The 16,037-nt window shown below is 37.7% G+C and overlaps 1 protein-coding gene across 2 annotated transcripts in view; it reads right to left on the bottom strand.

Annotated features, from left to right (window-relative positions):
* The window catches only part of KDM6A (lysine demethylase 6A), a 114,552-nt gene that overhangs the window by 13,899 nt on the left and 84,616 nt on the right, over positions 1-16,037 (bottom strand). For both annotated transcript variants that reach the window (XM_063126556.1, XM_063126557.1), the window contains 6 exons: positions 10,942-11,071; positions 9,952-10,057; positions 9,082-9,287; positions 5,907-5,971; positions 4,072-4,146; positions 1,281-1,429 (listed from right to left, as the gene is read on the bottom strand). In XM_063126556.1, the coding sequence (XP_062982626.1) occupies positions 1,281-1,429; positions 4,072-4,146; positions 5,907-5,971; positions 9,082-9,287; positions 9,952-10,057; positions 10,942-11,071 (731 nt within the window). The remainder of the gene's footprint in view (positions 1-1,280; positions 1,430-4,071; positions 4,147-5,906; positions 5,972-9,081; positions 9,288-9,951; positions 10,058-10,941; positions 11,072-16,037) is intronic.

Genomic DNA, 16,037 nt, shown 5'->3' with positions numbered 1-16,037 from the left:
TAAGTAATTAATTTCATAAAATATATTTAATAATATTTAAAGAATTAATATTCCACCTTTCATGTTAACTATTCAAGTAAGCAAACAAATAATTAAAAAAACAAATTACATCAATAATGATTAAAATGACCAAGCCCAAAGCAGTTTCAGTCCCAAAACCAGGTCAGAGGCCAGACTGAAAAGGATAATCAGTTTCAGATAGGAAAACCTATATAAATTACTTCACTTCAAGAATTGGTAAGGGTGATTGAGATAATCAGTACAATATATCTCCTCACTATTTATCAGAAAACATTCTGAGAAACACATTTTCAAGCAATCTTTGAAATTCAAACTGCAATTTTAAGATTACATTTGCTGTAGCTTAGTTTAAAGTTGCCACGTTTCCTACATTTTATTATTATTTGTTATATAGCACCATCAATGTGCACAATGCTTTACAAAGAATGAGAAGGTAATTCCTGTTCCAGAGGGCTTAAAATCTAGACAATGAAATGGAGGGGGGATGGGTGCAGTGGAAGAATATACCACTACTGTAGGTGCACATATTTAGGCTTTCTTATAGTAGGGCATGGGAGACTAAGGGTTGCGACAAAGGCGTTAATAGAAAAAGTGGGTTTAGGGGAGGGATTTGAATGAAGGAATAAGCACAGGATCACAGAAGTGTTCTGGGATACAATTTCATGCATAAGAGGCAGCAAGGATGAAAGGGTGGAGTTATCTGAGGTAATAGGGAATCTTCAGTAAGGTGAACAGGTGAATGAAGGACATGGACAGGGATATGTCAAGATAGAAGAGCAGAGACTTAAAAGTTGGGGGAGCAATGCTATGGAGGAATCTGAAGCTAAGGAAAAGAAACCTGTGCAAGATCCAGGAGAAGCATGTTAGTAGTCAATGGAAGATTTAATGAGGGATGACATTTTGTCAGAGCAACAAGAGGGGATTTTAAGTATTGGATTTTATTACTTATTTGTTTTATTTAATTAATTACATTTATATCCCACCTTTGCTCCAATGTACTCAAGGCCACAACTCTTCCTCCATTTTAATAGTATAATGCTACACTTATGTCAGAACGTATCCTCTGTAAAAGTCTGTGACAATATTATAATTTATATGATTATGATTGCAGTCAAAGGGATTGTGAAATCGACTAAGAAAGTCTACCGAAGACTTTTAGTAGAAAGTCTATTAAAGCTACAATAGAATTATTGTTGATAAACAAAGACAAGACAGATTTGTCAGTATGTAGCATAATCCAAGTGCTTCACTTTACTGACCTGGTGTTCTGCTGCCTGGTACTTTCATATACAGTTGGACTGTATTCATTCCCAAGACTGTATGACCAACATGACTAAGGAGATTTCCTGCTGATACCACACGCACAAAAGCAGGAAGCTTTGTGAGTTCATGGAGTTGCAGCTTCCACCTGTGGTGAAACAACAAACTAAATTATGCATGTGGTATTTTGGAAGTAAAACACATTTACGTTGCCTATTAAAAATCATAAAATGTGCATCTACTCAACGCAGTGGAAAATATAGACACTTCATAGAATCACTGAATAGCGGTGTTGGAAGGGGCCTACAAGGCCATCGAGTCCAACCCCCTGCTCAATGCAGGAATCCACCCTAAAGCATCCATTTGAGTGTAACTGACCAGAGCTGACACAGCGACAATGCGAGGCAACTGGAAGAATGGCATTGGAAGCAATACGGGTAGGCAACATGGTCCCCCTAATGTTTTGGACTACAATCCCCCAAAGTAGCCAGTATAGCCAATGGTCAGAAATTATGGTAGCTGCAGTCCAATACATCTGGAAGGTACAAGGTTGCCTGACACTAGAGAAAGGGAAGGAGACTTTGTGCATCTGAGCTTTGATTCCTCCTTGAAATTTCCTCCCAGCCTCATATATGCTGGAATTGAGTTCAGTAGTACCTAAGAATTGCCTTGCTGCTGGTTAGATCAGATTAGATGTCAGAAAAACTATCACCTTCCATTGATTATTGATCTAGTATGTTGAAATCTGGCTCGATTATACCAGAAAGCCAGTTCTGAACAAACTGATTCTAACTAGGATTTTATTAGTGCAGAATCACACCTGCTAAAACTGAAATGGGGGCAGAATGACCCTCATCTGCAATATGTCTCACATTTAGCAGGAATTCAGTGCAAAATGTATCCTGTTACTGAAAATCCAAAGCAACACACCAGTTTAATGTGCCCAATGGAGCTTTTGAGGTTTGTTTTTCAATTGTATCTCCCTTCCTGTGCTATATGGCAAACTATTTTTGAAACTGAGGGGACTTTAAAAAGAAAGAAGTCAAAAATCCCACCAGGGAAGCCCAAATCTTTGGACATTACTATTATTCTGGAATCCAGATTAGATGGATTCAGATGGTGCACAAGCCACTGCATGTCAGGCCTCCAAGGCTGAGTGCTGAAGTCTGTCCACTGGGATTTTAATCTTCAACAAGACAGCCTTTAATAGTAACAATGCAGAACTTCATATTTACCATGACAACCATGGGGGCATTCTGTAGATGTGGCATGTAAGATTTATTGCTTCATACTGGACAGGGTACAGGTAAAATACGTAGATCATCTTGAATAGCTATTTTTCATGAACAAACAACTGCCAGCCACAATAGGCCCCGAAGAACAGAAGATTGATTACAATGATAGCTTTCAGTTTATGAGACTAGTGAATGTAGCTCATTACTTGGCATTCTCTGGGGCGTTGCCCCTCTGAATGCCCTTGAAGAGTTCCCTGAAGGCATGGCTAATGCCCCTGTCGTAGCTCTGCTCACTCTGTGGAATACTGAGAAAACTTGGGCAGACATGATCGCCCTTAAGTGCCCTCTCCTGCAATGCAGAGGCTGCTCGGCCCCTTGGTTTTTCAGATAGCTAGGGACAACGAAGTAGCAGGGAGACAGCTAGAATGCATGTAGCAGAAGACACAATGTGAATCCAGTTGAACATAGGTAAAAGCTCATCCTCAACCCTACACTATGGGAGCGGGTGATAGTGGCAAAGAAGCAATACTTTGATGCCACCACTAAATCCACAGAGTGCTAACTAGCAAGCTTTTTCAGGTAGTTCAGGACCTACTGCAAGCTGGTCCACAGGGTAATGCAAAGGAACCCTTGGAGGCTTGCTGCAATATCTTTGCTAAGCACTTTCAGGATAAAATTGCTCATATCTGCGTTGAGCTGGATGCCATGAGTTCTGCAATTCAATGAAAGGATGTGTCCAAATCACCTCCTTGTCCTCCTTGTGAGATGAATTATACAACAGAATTCTATGATGTCTACTTAGAAGTAAGTCCTATTGCCAGCTACATGCAACCAAGGAGTACCAAGGCCTCCTTGGGAAACAGAAGAATCATCTTTGCACTTTCCCCTGAAAGTTGCTGTTCTACTTATTGCCTCCAATGTTCTAAGGCAGAGGACATCCCACTACTCATGTCTAGAGAAGGAATGTCTTCTGACTGATCAACCTACAGAAAGGGTCTCCACCACCATACCATTTTCTTTTAAGATATGTTTGGTAAAGACCTTTCTCAGGAATTTGCCAAACATATCTTAAAAGAAAATGGTATTTCATGCAATCACTATTCAAACTGAGAAAAGTTATTTTAAGCTGCCCATGATTGGTTAACCAAGGAAGGCTGAATGTATTTCCCCTGAAAATAAAGTAGGAAGGGCCAGATCTCCTTTGTTCTGGGCTACATGGCTGAAAAAACAGAAGCATTCAACATCTTCCCATACCTAGGTTTACCTAGTTTGGTACAGAACATCCATACCTGTAGCAACATTAATCTGTACTTGCACACAGAATACTGGACTATGATTTTTAGTCTAATCCAGCATGGCATTAATGTTCTTAACTACCGTGCTGAACACCTAGCAGTATTATAATTAAATTCAGTCTTACTGACTAATGTGATGCAACCTAGTAAAATCAGATTTAGCAACACAACACCCCAAAATAAATAAATAAATCAAATTTTGGTGTGGTGAAAGGCACTTTAGTCTCTTATGGCAATTATACATACATAGCTTTACTTACTTTTTGTCATCTGAAAGATCAACGTTGGTCCCAAATTTGATAGTTTTGAAAGGTCCTTTTCTCCTCCTCCCAGAACTGTAAAATAAAAGATATAAATAAGAGATGAGACAGTAACAAGTCTTTTTTTAAAATAAGGTTTAGTATAGCTATACATTTTAACTAACGTTTTAGAAAACAAACAATGTAACTACTAGAATGTATTTATTTATTTACTAACTACAGGGGTGGGCAACATCAGGAGGTCTGTTGGCCATTTTTGCCCACAGCCTCCTCTCATGAATACCCTCCCAAAGGGGGGGGGGAACCACTCCATAATGTTTTGTAAACCGCCCAGAGAGCTTTGGCTATGGGGCGGTATATAAATGTAATAAAATAAATAAATAATGTTAAAATTGTTAAATTTAGCTTGTTTAGCAGTTTGAGAGCTCTATACAAATATTTATTTATCTATGGTTACTTTTTTATTTTGGAAGTGGGGCAGTGGGGGGCAGCTACATGGGTTGCAGGGGGCGCTGCATGCGGCCTGTTGGCTGCCTGATTTACACTGCTTTACCATCCAATAGCCAAAGCTCTCTGGTGGTTAGCAAAATCTGTTTATATTTTAAACCTACAATAATGCCAACTCACGAGTCATCATTACAGAGAGCTTTGCTTAACATGGTCAGGGAGAAACCAATGAGGCATCAAAGTAAAGTACAGATTGTGTAGATTTGCAGGAAAAAAATAACTATTAAAAAACTGGAAGTAGCCGTTTTGAATGACTCGGTAGCAAGAGCTCTGGATTCCATTTGTTGAAATAAGCACCCACCCACAGCAATATTGGCTCAGCAATGAGGTATAGGAACATTAGTAGTACTGCTTTGGAAACCTATTTGACGGAGAAATTTCAGAAATTAATTTTTAAGGAAGGAAATGGCTCTTCTTGACAGTAACAAATTTTGCCAGGAAATTCTCTTCATCAGCTAAGGTTGTTCAACTGTTTCTCCTTTCAGTGAGGCCATCTTCATTCATGCTCCCCCAGCAGCATGGAAGCGCCTTCTATATGGACTAATCCCATGCTGCAGAGGTGCATGTAAAGATGGGGAAGAATTTCGTTTGAGCTGCATTTTTAAGCTAACCGACCTAAGGCTCATTTCCCCAACTAATATGTGGATTGGAACACAATTATCATTCAGATTGCACACTTCTCTGGATTTTGCAATGCAATCTTCGGCTCAGCAACTGTGTACAAAAATGTGTGTATTAGAGAAAATTCTAAATGAACTGTGCACATTAGGGAAAGTTGTGAGCAAAAAAATTGCTTATATTAGGGAAAGTTCTATACAAAATGTTTACACTAGGGAAAATTGTGTTCAACAATAAAGGAAAGTTTTCATGTTTCTTTTAGTTTGCATAATGATGTAGAAATTGGATGGTAATGACTTATGACGAAATACATAAGAAACTGAAACAGACTGTAAACGGACTGATCTGTCCATCCCTCAGTGCACATTAGTGGGTTGATCACGTAAGCCTTTCGCCACATGCAACACACACACAGTCAACTCCAGCGATCCCTGCAGTACGGAATGCATCAACAAACAGAAGCAGCACCCATGCTGCTGCAAGAGTGTGTGAATGGGTCTTGATTGTGGTAGCAAAGGGAAACAGCATCAATCATCATGCTTCCATAGTGGAAACAAGAAAGAAAACTGAAATGGAGGAGACCTTGAGATGGGGAAGGAAATGGGGAGGACTGGAAGGGCAGGCAGAAAGGGAAAAGTCTAGGTCTGCAAAGAGCAAATTCCATGTAAAACAAATAAATCAGAATTACATATTACATTAAATCCACTCACTTATCGGAAGATGTTGATTCACTATCTGAATGGTCCTTATGGTGACTTTTTTTCTCATTTTCCTCCTGTAAAAGTCAAACATGTTATTTTCGATCATATACTAAAATATAAGGTATATTGATTATTAATATTTCTAAGATAAAAGCATGCTAATGTCTTATACTGGGAGCACCACAAGTCACTGTCTCTTCTTCTGACTATAAAAATAGCCCTCTGCTCAGGAAAAGTTAGCTTGCATGGTATTTTTAAATAGCTCAGTGAGTAGACATAACTGAAAAGTTTGGTAATGAAACATCCTCTCAAATATGCCATATACAACCCTCATCAGATTCCACATTTCCCCCTAAAAGGCATCCGTGTACCTAATATTCCAAAAACAATGTTATGGTCTATCCATAAAGTATTTTATAGATCATTCTGACTATAAGGCACATCTGTTTGTCCATATGACTTTACTATTAACACTTGATTTTAAGGAGGGTTTTAGGTTCCTCCTGATATGCCCACAACACCCTCTCCCTGATTCCCTGCCCCCCGGGCCCCCCACTTGTACCAACATTGGAGCTTCAAAATCAGAGAGACAAGGGCCTCAGAAGTTTCCATGGGGGCTGGGAGAGAGACTGAAGTCAGATCTCTTCCTCCAATGGCAGATCTTTCTCTCCCCACTTGAAGCAGGAGAGCTATTCTATCCTCTGAGGGATACTGTATTGCAACCATAAGTTTATTAAGATGAATTAAAATAAATTTGATTTAAACAGTCATTTATGTGGAATATAATTTATTATCATTCTTTGTTTGCAAAATGTGACGTGAATTTATTTAAGTATTTAAAAGTTGTGTAAGCCACCTTTTAAGGTAAACTCCCAAGACATAATAAAAACAATGATTAAAAAGAAGAAGAAGAAGAACAACAACAACCAGAAAGCACTATATACACAATAGCTGCAGTAGAATCCTAACTAAATTACATGCCAGAGTAAGCAAATGAGTCTATAGGCCTCCTTTAAAGCCTGAAATGTTGGGAACTTGTGGACATTAACTTGAACAGAGTTTCAAAAGTGGGTTCCCACTACCGAGAAGGGCCTACGCCTTGAGCCTGCCAGCCTAACTGCTCTTACAGTAGAGCAGAAAAGTAGAGATTCCGATGCTGATGTCAGAATGGGAGCAAGTTGGTATGGGTGAAGGCAATAATTCAAGTAACCTGGATCCAAACAGTTTATGGCTTTCAAGTCCAATGCCAGCACCTTAGATTGAGCCCATAAATGCATTGGCAACCAATTCAAGTGGTACAATATAGTTGTCACATTTTCTGTTTATCACCTATCAGTACACAAGCAGCTGCATTTTGTTCAAGCTGGGGGTTCTGAACCATCTTTATAGTTGCTCCATGTAATGAACATCACAGTAATCAAGCCTGGATGTCACTAGAGCATGGGTAACTGATGCAAAGTCTGTCTTCTCCAGATAGGACTGCAGTTGTTGTACTAGCCTGGCTACCATCACCTCCACCACCAAAGCTGCATATGTGGTCCCTCATGTGTGTGTGTGTGTGCAACCCCATCTAGAACCAACAAGGTTGGATTCCCCTGTTTACGTCATCCACCAAGGCTGTTTCCATCCCAAAAGTGGGTCTGAAAATGGATTGGAATGGATCTAAATAATCAGCAACACCCAACATGGCCTGAAGTTGAGGTACTATAATTCTATTTCCCTTTTTATCCTAAATTTTCACACGTTATGAAATAATCACTATTTCAAATAACTATACATGTTAAATGCTCTAAGTCGTAATATAAACAGATATAATAGTAATCTTAAATTACATTTCTCTGAGTTCTTTGCAGTTGTGTACTACCACAAACCCTTGATGCTTCACAATGCTTTGGTCCATTCTCTGATTGTCCTAGCTTACCTTCCGGCCCTCAGAATCAGAGAGGCTTAATGCTTCTGGAAGCCCCCACCCTCCAACAGCACTGGAATGATCTGGAAGAATACAAAGCTGGCTCCCTTCTCCAACCAGCCCAACCAAGTACTATCAGGATCTCGGAACGTACTCACCCACCAAACCAGCCCAACTTTTGTTTGTTCTTCTATTACCACTTTTTGCCTCAATCGCAACCCATTAAGTTCTTTCATTCATCCATTTGAAATCCAGGCTGTGATGCCCTAGTACGTAATTCTGATTTAATGTCACATCACAATGTCTTCTATTTTGCATTCCTTCCCTTGCCCCTTATTGCAAACAGTGATCTAATATCATCCCCATCATTTCACTCAAATGATTTCCAACTGCATTTTGTATCAAGCAGAGGATGTTCCTTTCTCTTTATCTCATAAGTGTCTTACTCTTCTGATATTATTTGGTTTATATACCTCTTTAGAACTCTCAAGAGAATTCATGTTCCAAGACTGTGCTAGCTATTAGTACTTGGACCAAACACATACATATTGTAATAAAATATCCAACAAACTCGCAAATTGTTTTAAAGGAAGAAAGGAAGAAAAGTTTTCAGTAAAAGGGATCTTCTTTAATATGGTAAATATTTTACAGAGGTTCCAAATATCGTAGCAATTGCATAAAAGCAAATAGTGCACAGTAGCTAATTTATCAAAGAATGCAGGTTTTTTTCTTGTATCTTAATACTCCAAGTGAAGATCAGCCTTTAAAAAATAATATAAAAGGAGCACAAACAAGCATGATTTTTTGACACTCAGGAAAAATATTTCTGAAGATCTTTAATTCATGTTAACAAAGCCTTTAATGGTTAAATTCACCTGGCTTGCACATTGTTTTAACTGTTTTAATTGTTTTTACTGCTTTTAAATTATATACTAGTTTTAACTTGATTAATGGTTTAATTTGTTTTTAGCTGTGTATATTTATTGTTTTATATTGTGTGATTTTATCTGTATGCCACCCTGAGATCCTAGTGAGATAGGGCAGGATACAAACGTTTTAAATAAATAAAAATAAATAAATTTTGTTATGGTAAGGAATGTCCAAATTTTTTATATTATTTAAAATGCCAATAGCAACTTTTCCACTATGCTTTCAAATATTTTCAAATCCTACACCTTTGGAGTAGAGTTGTTAAATGTGCACATATGCTTCGTAAGCACAGCTAAGAAAGTTGTTAAGCCTTAATCAGCTAGGAAATTATAATGGTCTACTTACCCTTAATGATTCCTGGAATGAGGAGGCCTGGTATTGTGCATATTTAGCAATTGTAGTTTGAGATTTACTGCTTTCACAACGCCATATTTTCTTTGTTCCAGTGGGGTCCCAGTTTTCATCCGATGGTTGCAATAGCTGTGTCCTTACTTCTACTAAGTGTTCATTATTAGCTTCTACCAATGTTTTGGTAGAGAAGAGTCCTAGATCTAGGAAACAGGAATATGTTTAATAAAAAGGACAGCTCTCTTACGTGCATTGCTACTGCAGGAACAGCATGACATCAGTGAATAAGCAATCTAAAAGTACAGAGAGTACCACTGATTATCGCATGATAAATATTTCCAAGGAAATATTTCTCAACTGAAGCAAAAGTTGTTTTAACAAGTATGTACAATTCAGGACTGCAGCAAACTTTAGACAAATCTCCATAAAAGGTAGGATTATTATTTAAAACAACAACAACAACAACACCCCAAAGTTACTAACCCACCCTCCCTCAAATTATAGTGTTTTGTTCTCAATACATGTCATATAAAAAACAATACTAGAAAGATCTAGACTGCAATTTTTATTTTTAAGATTAAAGTTGGGTACTACATGTCTGTTAATACATTTCTGGGTTTCGAATTTAGAAAATGAGATTGGCACGTCAGCTTGATGACATACATTATCAGTTCCAGTTTAGCTATTTTTTAATTGTTTAGCCATGACCATTGCGTTATCCATAAATGCTCTAAAAACAAAGATACACAGACCAAGTGATTTGGAAGCATGTTAGAAGTTCCCCATCTTCTAAAGACATATTTTAATGAAAAAGATTATATATATGTGTGTGTATATATAAAGTAAATCTTTTTACATCAAACTTACCTAACTTAAGAGCTCCAGCAAGGCCACGTATTACAGTAACAGGATTGTTCGGATTTGTACAAAATTGATGTAAAGGTGGGAAGAAAGCATCACGCTTATTTTCCAACTACAAAAATAAAAAGGAATATGACAATTTAAACTTCAAGTATTAATGCAAGTTAATCAAATAGAGCTGAATTGGTCCTTTAGTCATTATCACACTATCTCTAACTAATTACAGTACTGTATGTATAACACAGTTATAAAATTAAGCTAATATAAGAACATAAGAAGTGCCATGCTGGATCAGACCAAGGAGTCCAGTACTCTGTTCACACAGTGGTTTTTAAAAAGTAGTATTTTACAGATTATTAGGGATACTTAAGGATACATACTGTCTACGAAACAGCTCAGCTTCAAAGAAAAACAATTCAATTGTTACAATCATGCAACAATTCTGCAACACTTCAAAATATCTGGTTTTGTGCTTAATAAAAATTACTGTACTTCGAAAGTTACAGGGATACGTAGGCATATGTGGCAATTTTGACACTGAAATATCCATGCACACAGAGAAGCAAAGAGGCTCCTAACACAAGATATGAAGCATAAAATGTTAAGCACACACGAAACCATTTCGTCAGTGTTATAAATCTGCATTCCCAGGTGGCTTTTGAAAAACAGCATTCAAACCTTCTATGAACAGTGGTCGTGATCCTTAGAGATGCATGATGAGCTCTTCTTGTACAGCAGGGTTCCCGCCCCCTAACAGTAGCCTTGCACTGTGTTTGATAAACCACTTTGAAGAGCTGTTTAAAATGCAGCATTGGGGAGAGAGTAGAAGGCAGGCTGCTTTGTGAAAAATGTCTGAAGCCTACTAGGCCTTTGTATAAGCCTAAAGGGCTTTATGGAGCCCGGGTATTTCTAGAAAAATATGTTCAGCATATAAAAACTTACCTTTTCTTTCAAAAAGCACCAACTTGTTTCTTACAACATCTAAATGATACTTACATAAATACTAGGTGTAGGTGGATTCAGCTTGTCCTTTGGCAGGGGAGGATATGGAGGTGGTGGTGGTTTTGGAGGAGGACATTTATCCAATAAAATGCTACTGTTAGATAGGCCATTTTTACCCAGATTCCTAAAAAGAAATAAAAGCAGTTATACAAATACCTGATGAATGACTACACATATCAATCACACATTGCTATGCAAACAAATTAAAGTTGCAAAGAAAACTGGTTATTGAGCATTGTAAACCCATTACGTTTTAATGAAGGCTTTTCAATATTTTCTTAGATTGTATTTTAAAATTACTTTATTTCTTTTCTGCATTTCCAATATCAAGGTAATTAATACACAACCGGTTTCAAGTGGAATTAGGTGAAAGAGATAATTCGTTCACAAAGTAGAGTGTTTTAAATCTAATCTAAGGGAAAATTCATTCATATGGAAAGTTGGAAAATATTTATTAGAATTAGAAGGTCACACAACATGGAGGTATTTATGGAGAGCAATGTGATGTGGGGGGAGTGGGGAATAGAGAAATGGTTAGTATGCTCAGCTGGTGACAGCAAAGAGCTAATTGGGAGCTCAAATTTTAGGAAAGTTTTCTGCTATTCCCCAATCTTCATTCACTTCCCCACTTAACAGTCCAGGGTAAAGAGGTGGGGGAGGCACAGCAGGAAAGAAGGTAGACAAAGGAGGCTGCAAAACAAGTAAATTATTATGTGACCATCTGTGCAATAGATCTTTCTGACAGAATACAGGAAAGAATGTGTATGCACAAACACACACATGCATATGTGCGGAATGTGCCATGGTTCTGTGGGAAACAGTATCTCAAGTCCAAGTCCATGCCTTCAGTCTAAGAAGGCAATTCACAGCCAAACTAATATTATAATATGAATTCTATGATAATAAGATTCCAAGCCAAAGAAAGGCAACTAAACTGTATGCTTTACAGATCGCATAAGGGCATACAAGATAGGTTTCATTCAATTCTACATTTTAAAGCATTATATTATAGATTTATTTGCAGAAAAATTGTGACATCTTTAGAGACATTCTATTGTCAACAAATCTGATGTGAAGTAGTCAAAATATTTAATGAAAGTGCTGTGGTTGCATACAGTGAAAATCAGATGAACAAGAAATCCTTTGGAGTTGCTGGACTAAAACAACAGAGGTGGATGAGATTTGTGCAGGCGTGGCAGTTGAGCTATTCACATCAAACTTTTTTAAAAAACATCAAAGTATGGGGTTGTTGTTTTTTTAAATTCGGCTGTATTATGAGCATGCTGCAGCCAATAGCCAAATGCTTCCCCAGAAGTAGAACTAGGAGTCAAAGCTTTGGGGCTGCTCGCAACATTGTTTTGGCTAAAATGTACACTGCTCTTTTCTCACTTGGGGCAAGCAGCAATTGCTTCCAAGGGAGCAGACACGTAGCAACTACTTCAACCATACCCCTGCCAATGCTTTATCCTTTTCTGCTTTTCCTCTTTCCAAGCCCTTTAAAGTAAAATGCTGGTTCCAACCAGAGAAAGAGCAGAACAACATTATAATGGCTGTATACTCTCCTTCCTTCCTGATGTTAAGGGGCTAGAAGAGTTAATGTGTACAGCTGTCTCCCCAGCTAGAAGGGAATGCAGTGATATGGATAAAGAGAACAAGCAGTTTGGGGGGCAGTTGGCATAGTTATTTGCAGGGCTGAATTAAACAGAGTATTAACCACTGTTCTTTACCAAAGTTCAAATCAACAATATGTTAACCTTCTTATGACTTTGATTTTTTTTTTTAAAAAAAGATAAGACATGATGAAACATTCACAATATTAAATGCATCTACTAGTTAATGTAGATTGAGGTTGGCATTTAACCAGTCAAAAAAGACATTCAATTAATCTGCCCAATCAAATATAGATAAAATATTGTTACATAATAGCCTGGTATTCAAAATATTTATTTTCGAACAAAGAGGTGAGTAAACAAAGGTATTTCCAAAAACTCCAGTCCACATTTTCACAAGCTTTACAGAGAACTGTGCAAAATCGTTTGGAGGTCCTTAGACCTCACAGCAAATGGGTGTGGCATCCCCGACTCCTAGGAACATATTAATAGTGATCAGATGCCAGGACTACCACCAAATAGGGATATGGTAGTATGGACTGAGTGTTCCTAGGCTTATTTTAAGGAGAAATTAGTCCTTGGAAAAGGAGCAAAGGGCAAAGGGCCCCTGAGTATGTACCAAATGCCTTTTCTTTTGTGAAGAAGGTACTTTCTTGCCTAATAGTACACTTTGGAATCTGGTGTTCCAAGCCTCTCCTTCAAACTGTCCACCTTATAAGGGCAGCGAGTCAACAGATGCTACATTGCCTGAGAAGTGGCCAAGGATGTCATGGGAGCCAGTCATTCAATTGAGGGGGTGAAGTTTGCGCTCTACTTTGGGCTGACTGGCTTGTCTGCCTGTCACTGGGAGATTGATAGATCATGAAGTCTCAATAAATGAACTTGAAAGTGGTGTCAATCACCTCCACAGCCTCTTAAGATGTGAAGCTGTACAGAACGGCACAATGTGTTTGACTTCACAAGAGAAAGACGTTACAGCATATTCACATGCACTACAAAATGCAACCACCATCCTCCCATTAAAAAAATTGAACTAATTGGCAACTGCTGGTGAAGTGAGGCAGAACATTTTCCAGTGCTTTATTGCTCTGGAAAATTATGAAAATACCATTTTGTAAGTTCATTAGTAATTATGAATGGATGCTGATTGCAAATACCATATTATACAAGCTTGGCAGTTTCAAAGTTGTAGATAAGTGGTTGTTAGCATATCATTTACAGTTCTTTGGGTTGCTAAAATATATTAGTATATTAACAGTTTTCAGTGCTTCTGTTTTTACCATAAATTTAAACAATGTAAGGGAAGTACATGCTATTGTCTTTAATTTTTTTTTACAAGTATCCCAATTTAAAAAATCTACATAATGTAATATTTAAATCACATTAAGTATGCTTTCATTCCCCCACCCCCAAATATTTCAAGTCAAATACTATGGTGTACTGGAATAAAAAATAACATGGGGTACTTTTAGTGTTGCTGTTTACTAAATATGAGTAAAATAAACATGCTGAATTAGATCACTATTCTGATGCAAACTGAAAATTTTCTGATGCAAATTTCATTATGCCAATTAATCTAATTTACATAGGAAAAATTCCAATCCAACATTTTCTAGAAAACTTACATCACTACTTGCAGCCCTAGCACTATGATTATTGCTTCCTTCTAAATCCTGCTTCGTTCAGGGATGACAGCTACTGGACGAATGCCCAGTAGGGGAAGCTAAGTTGTATAGCTTAATTTGTAGAGAAGGCGGAAGAAGCTTTCTAGAGAAAATTGTACAAGACGTTTCCTAAACGGGACTGAAGCGAGAGATGGACATACCGTAACTTTCAGAGAGCTAGGGGGCAAGAGCCCGTGACTTCTGCTGTTAGATGATCCCATGATACAATTAAATAAGTTGCTTATCACCTTCACATAGGCATTCTTGATTTCTCTGAAACTCTGAGAGTATTTAACCATGATGAAGTAATAGGCAGTCAATGAATATCTGAGCACTGTACTAACACTAAATTAAATTTTATTTCTTTTACTCTGCTGTCCTTGAAACACAGCACTACTAGTATCTTTGTGAAATTTCTAAACAAGAAAAAGAGGGCATTACTCAAAAAAGTAATGTCTATCAAAGTATCATACATGCAGCTCGAGTTTCCTTTACGTTTTTCTCTGCAGCCACTCCCACTCCTGAAGAGGCGAGTCCTACTTGAAGATGAACAACAATATGCTTACTCAGGTGTGGAAACTACTGCAGAGAAACTACAAAAGAAGAACAGGCTTAATCTCTAATCCCTCTTTATTCAGGTATTGATGATCCCTTCTTTGAATAATGGCTACTTGTGATTACATTTCTATTTTTTTGAGATAGTTTTCCATGAAAAGAGAAGTGAATCCTGCAAGGCATTAGAAACGTCAAAGAGCAAAACTTAGAATATAGGTTAGCAATCTTTACACTGTAAATACAATACTTTTAGACAAGTATCTGTATTTGTTTTTCATATTAAAAACCACATACAAGTATTTCCATAAGAGAATGACCAAGCAAATGTCAGATGAAATTAAATGCTAACAAGTGCACACTCATGAAAATCTTAAATATACAGCACACTGGTTTTTTATTTAACTGTTACTGTTCAAGAAAGATCCCAAAGTCATTATGACTAGTTAACTGAAATCAGTTCATTGTATTGTAGACCTTAAAAAGGGTAAAACAATCTAAGCTATGAGGCAAGAGATAAAAAATAATAGAAAAATACCATAAAATACCTATAACAATTACTGGTAGGCCCACACAACAACATGCAGGGTCTTTTCTATCAACTAAGTAATATAGCAGAGCATGAAGTAGTGCAGAGAAAGATAATGGCAAGCATTGTGCAATGAAATATCTAAAATATTAGGACAAATTAGAAAAAAATACAGCTAGGTTTCTCAGCAACACTGAAATTAACTTGTGGTTCCTGAACTCTCATGACCTCACATCTTTACACTGTACTATTACTTTTGTCTACTAATTAATAAATCATCTAAAATTATTTTCTTCCCCTTCTCCACTTTGATATGGTCCTGTCCATTCTAATATTTATTGTAATCTGTCTGTGGATGAACCGCAAGCACCACATAGATGCTAAATAATATTAAGGAACTAAGTACTACGGTCCGGAAGCTTCAGCTGATACAAAACAGGGCAGCCCGTTTACTAACAGGGACTGGTTGGCGAGATCACATTACGCCAGTCCTTTTACAACTTCATTGGCTGCCAGTCCAGGTCCGGGCCCGATTCAAAGTGCTGGTATTGACATTTAAAGCCCTAAACAGTTTGGGGCCAGGTTATTTGAAGGAACGCCTCCTCCCATATGTACCTACCTGGACCTTAAGATCGTCTACAGGGGCCCTTCTCCGTGAGCCCCTGACAAAGGAAGTGAGGCAGGTGGCTACTAGGAGGAGGTCTTTCTCCACTGTGGCACCCCGGTTGTGGAATG

The sequence above is a fragment of the Elgaria multicarinata genome, chromosome 5 (assembly GCF_023053635.1).
Source record: "Elgaria multicarinata webbii isolate HBS135686 ecotype San Diego chromosome 5, rElgMul1.1.pri, whole genome shotgun sequence".
Classification (NCBI taxonomy): domain Eukaryota; kingdom Metazoa; phylum Chordata; class Lepidosauria; order Squamata; family Anguidae; genus Elgaria; species Elgaria multicarinata.
This window is presented reverse-complemented; position numbering and strand designations above follow the sequence as displayed.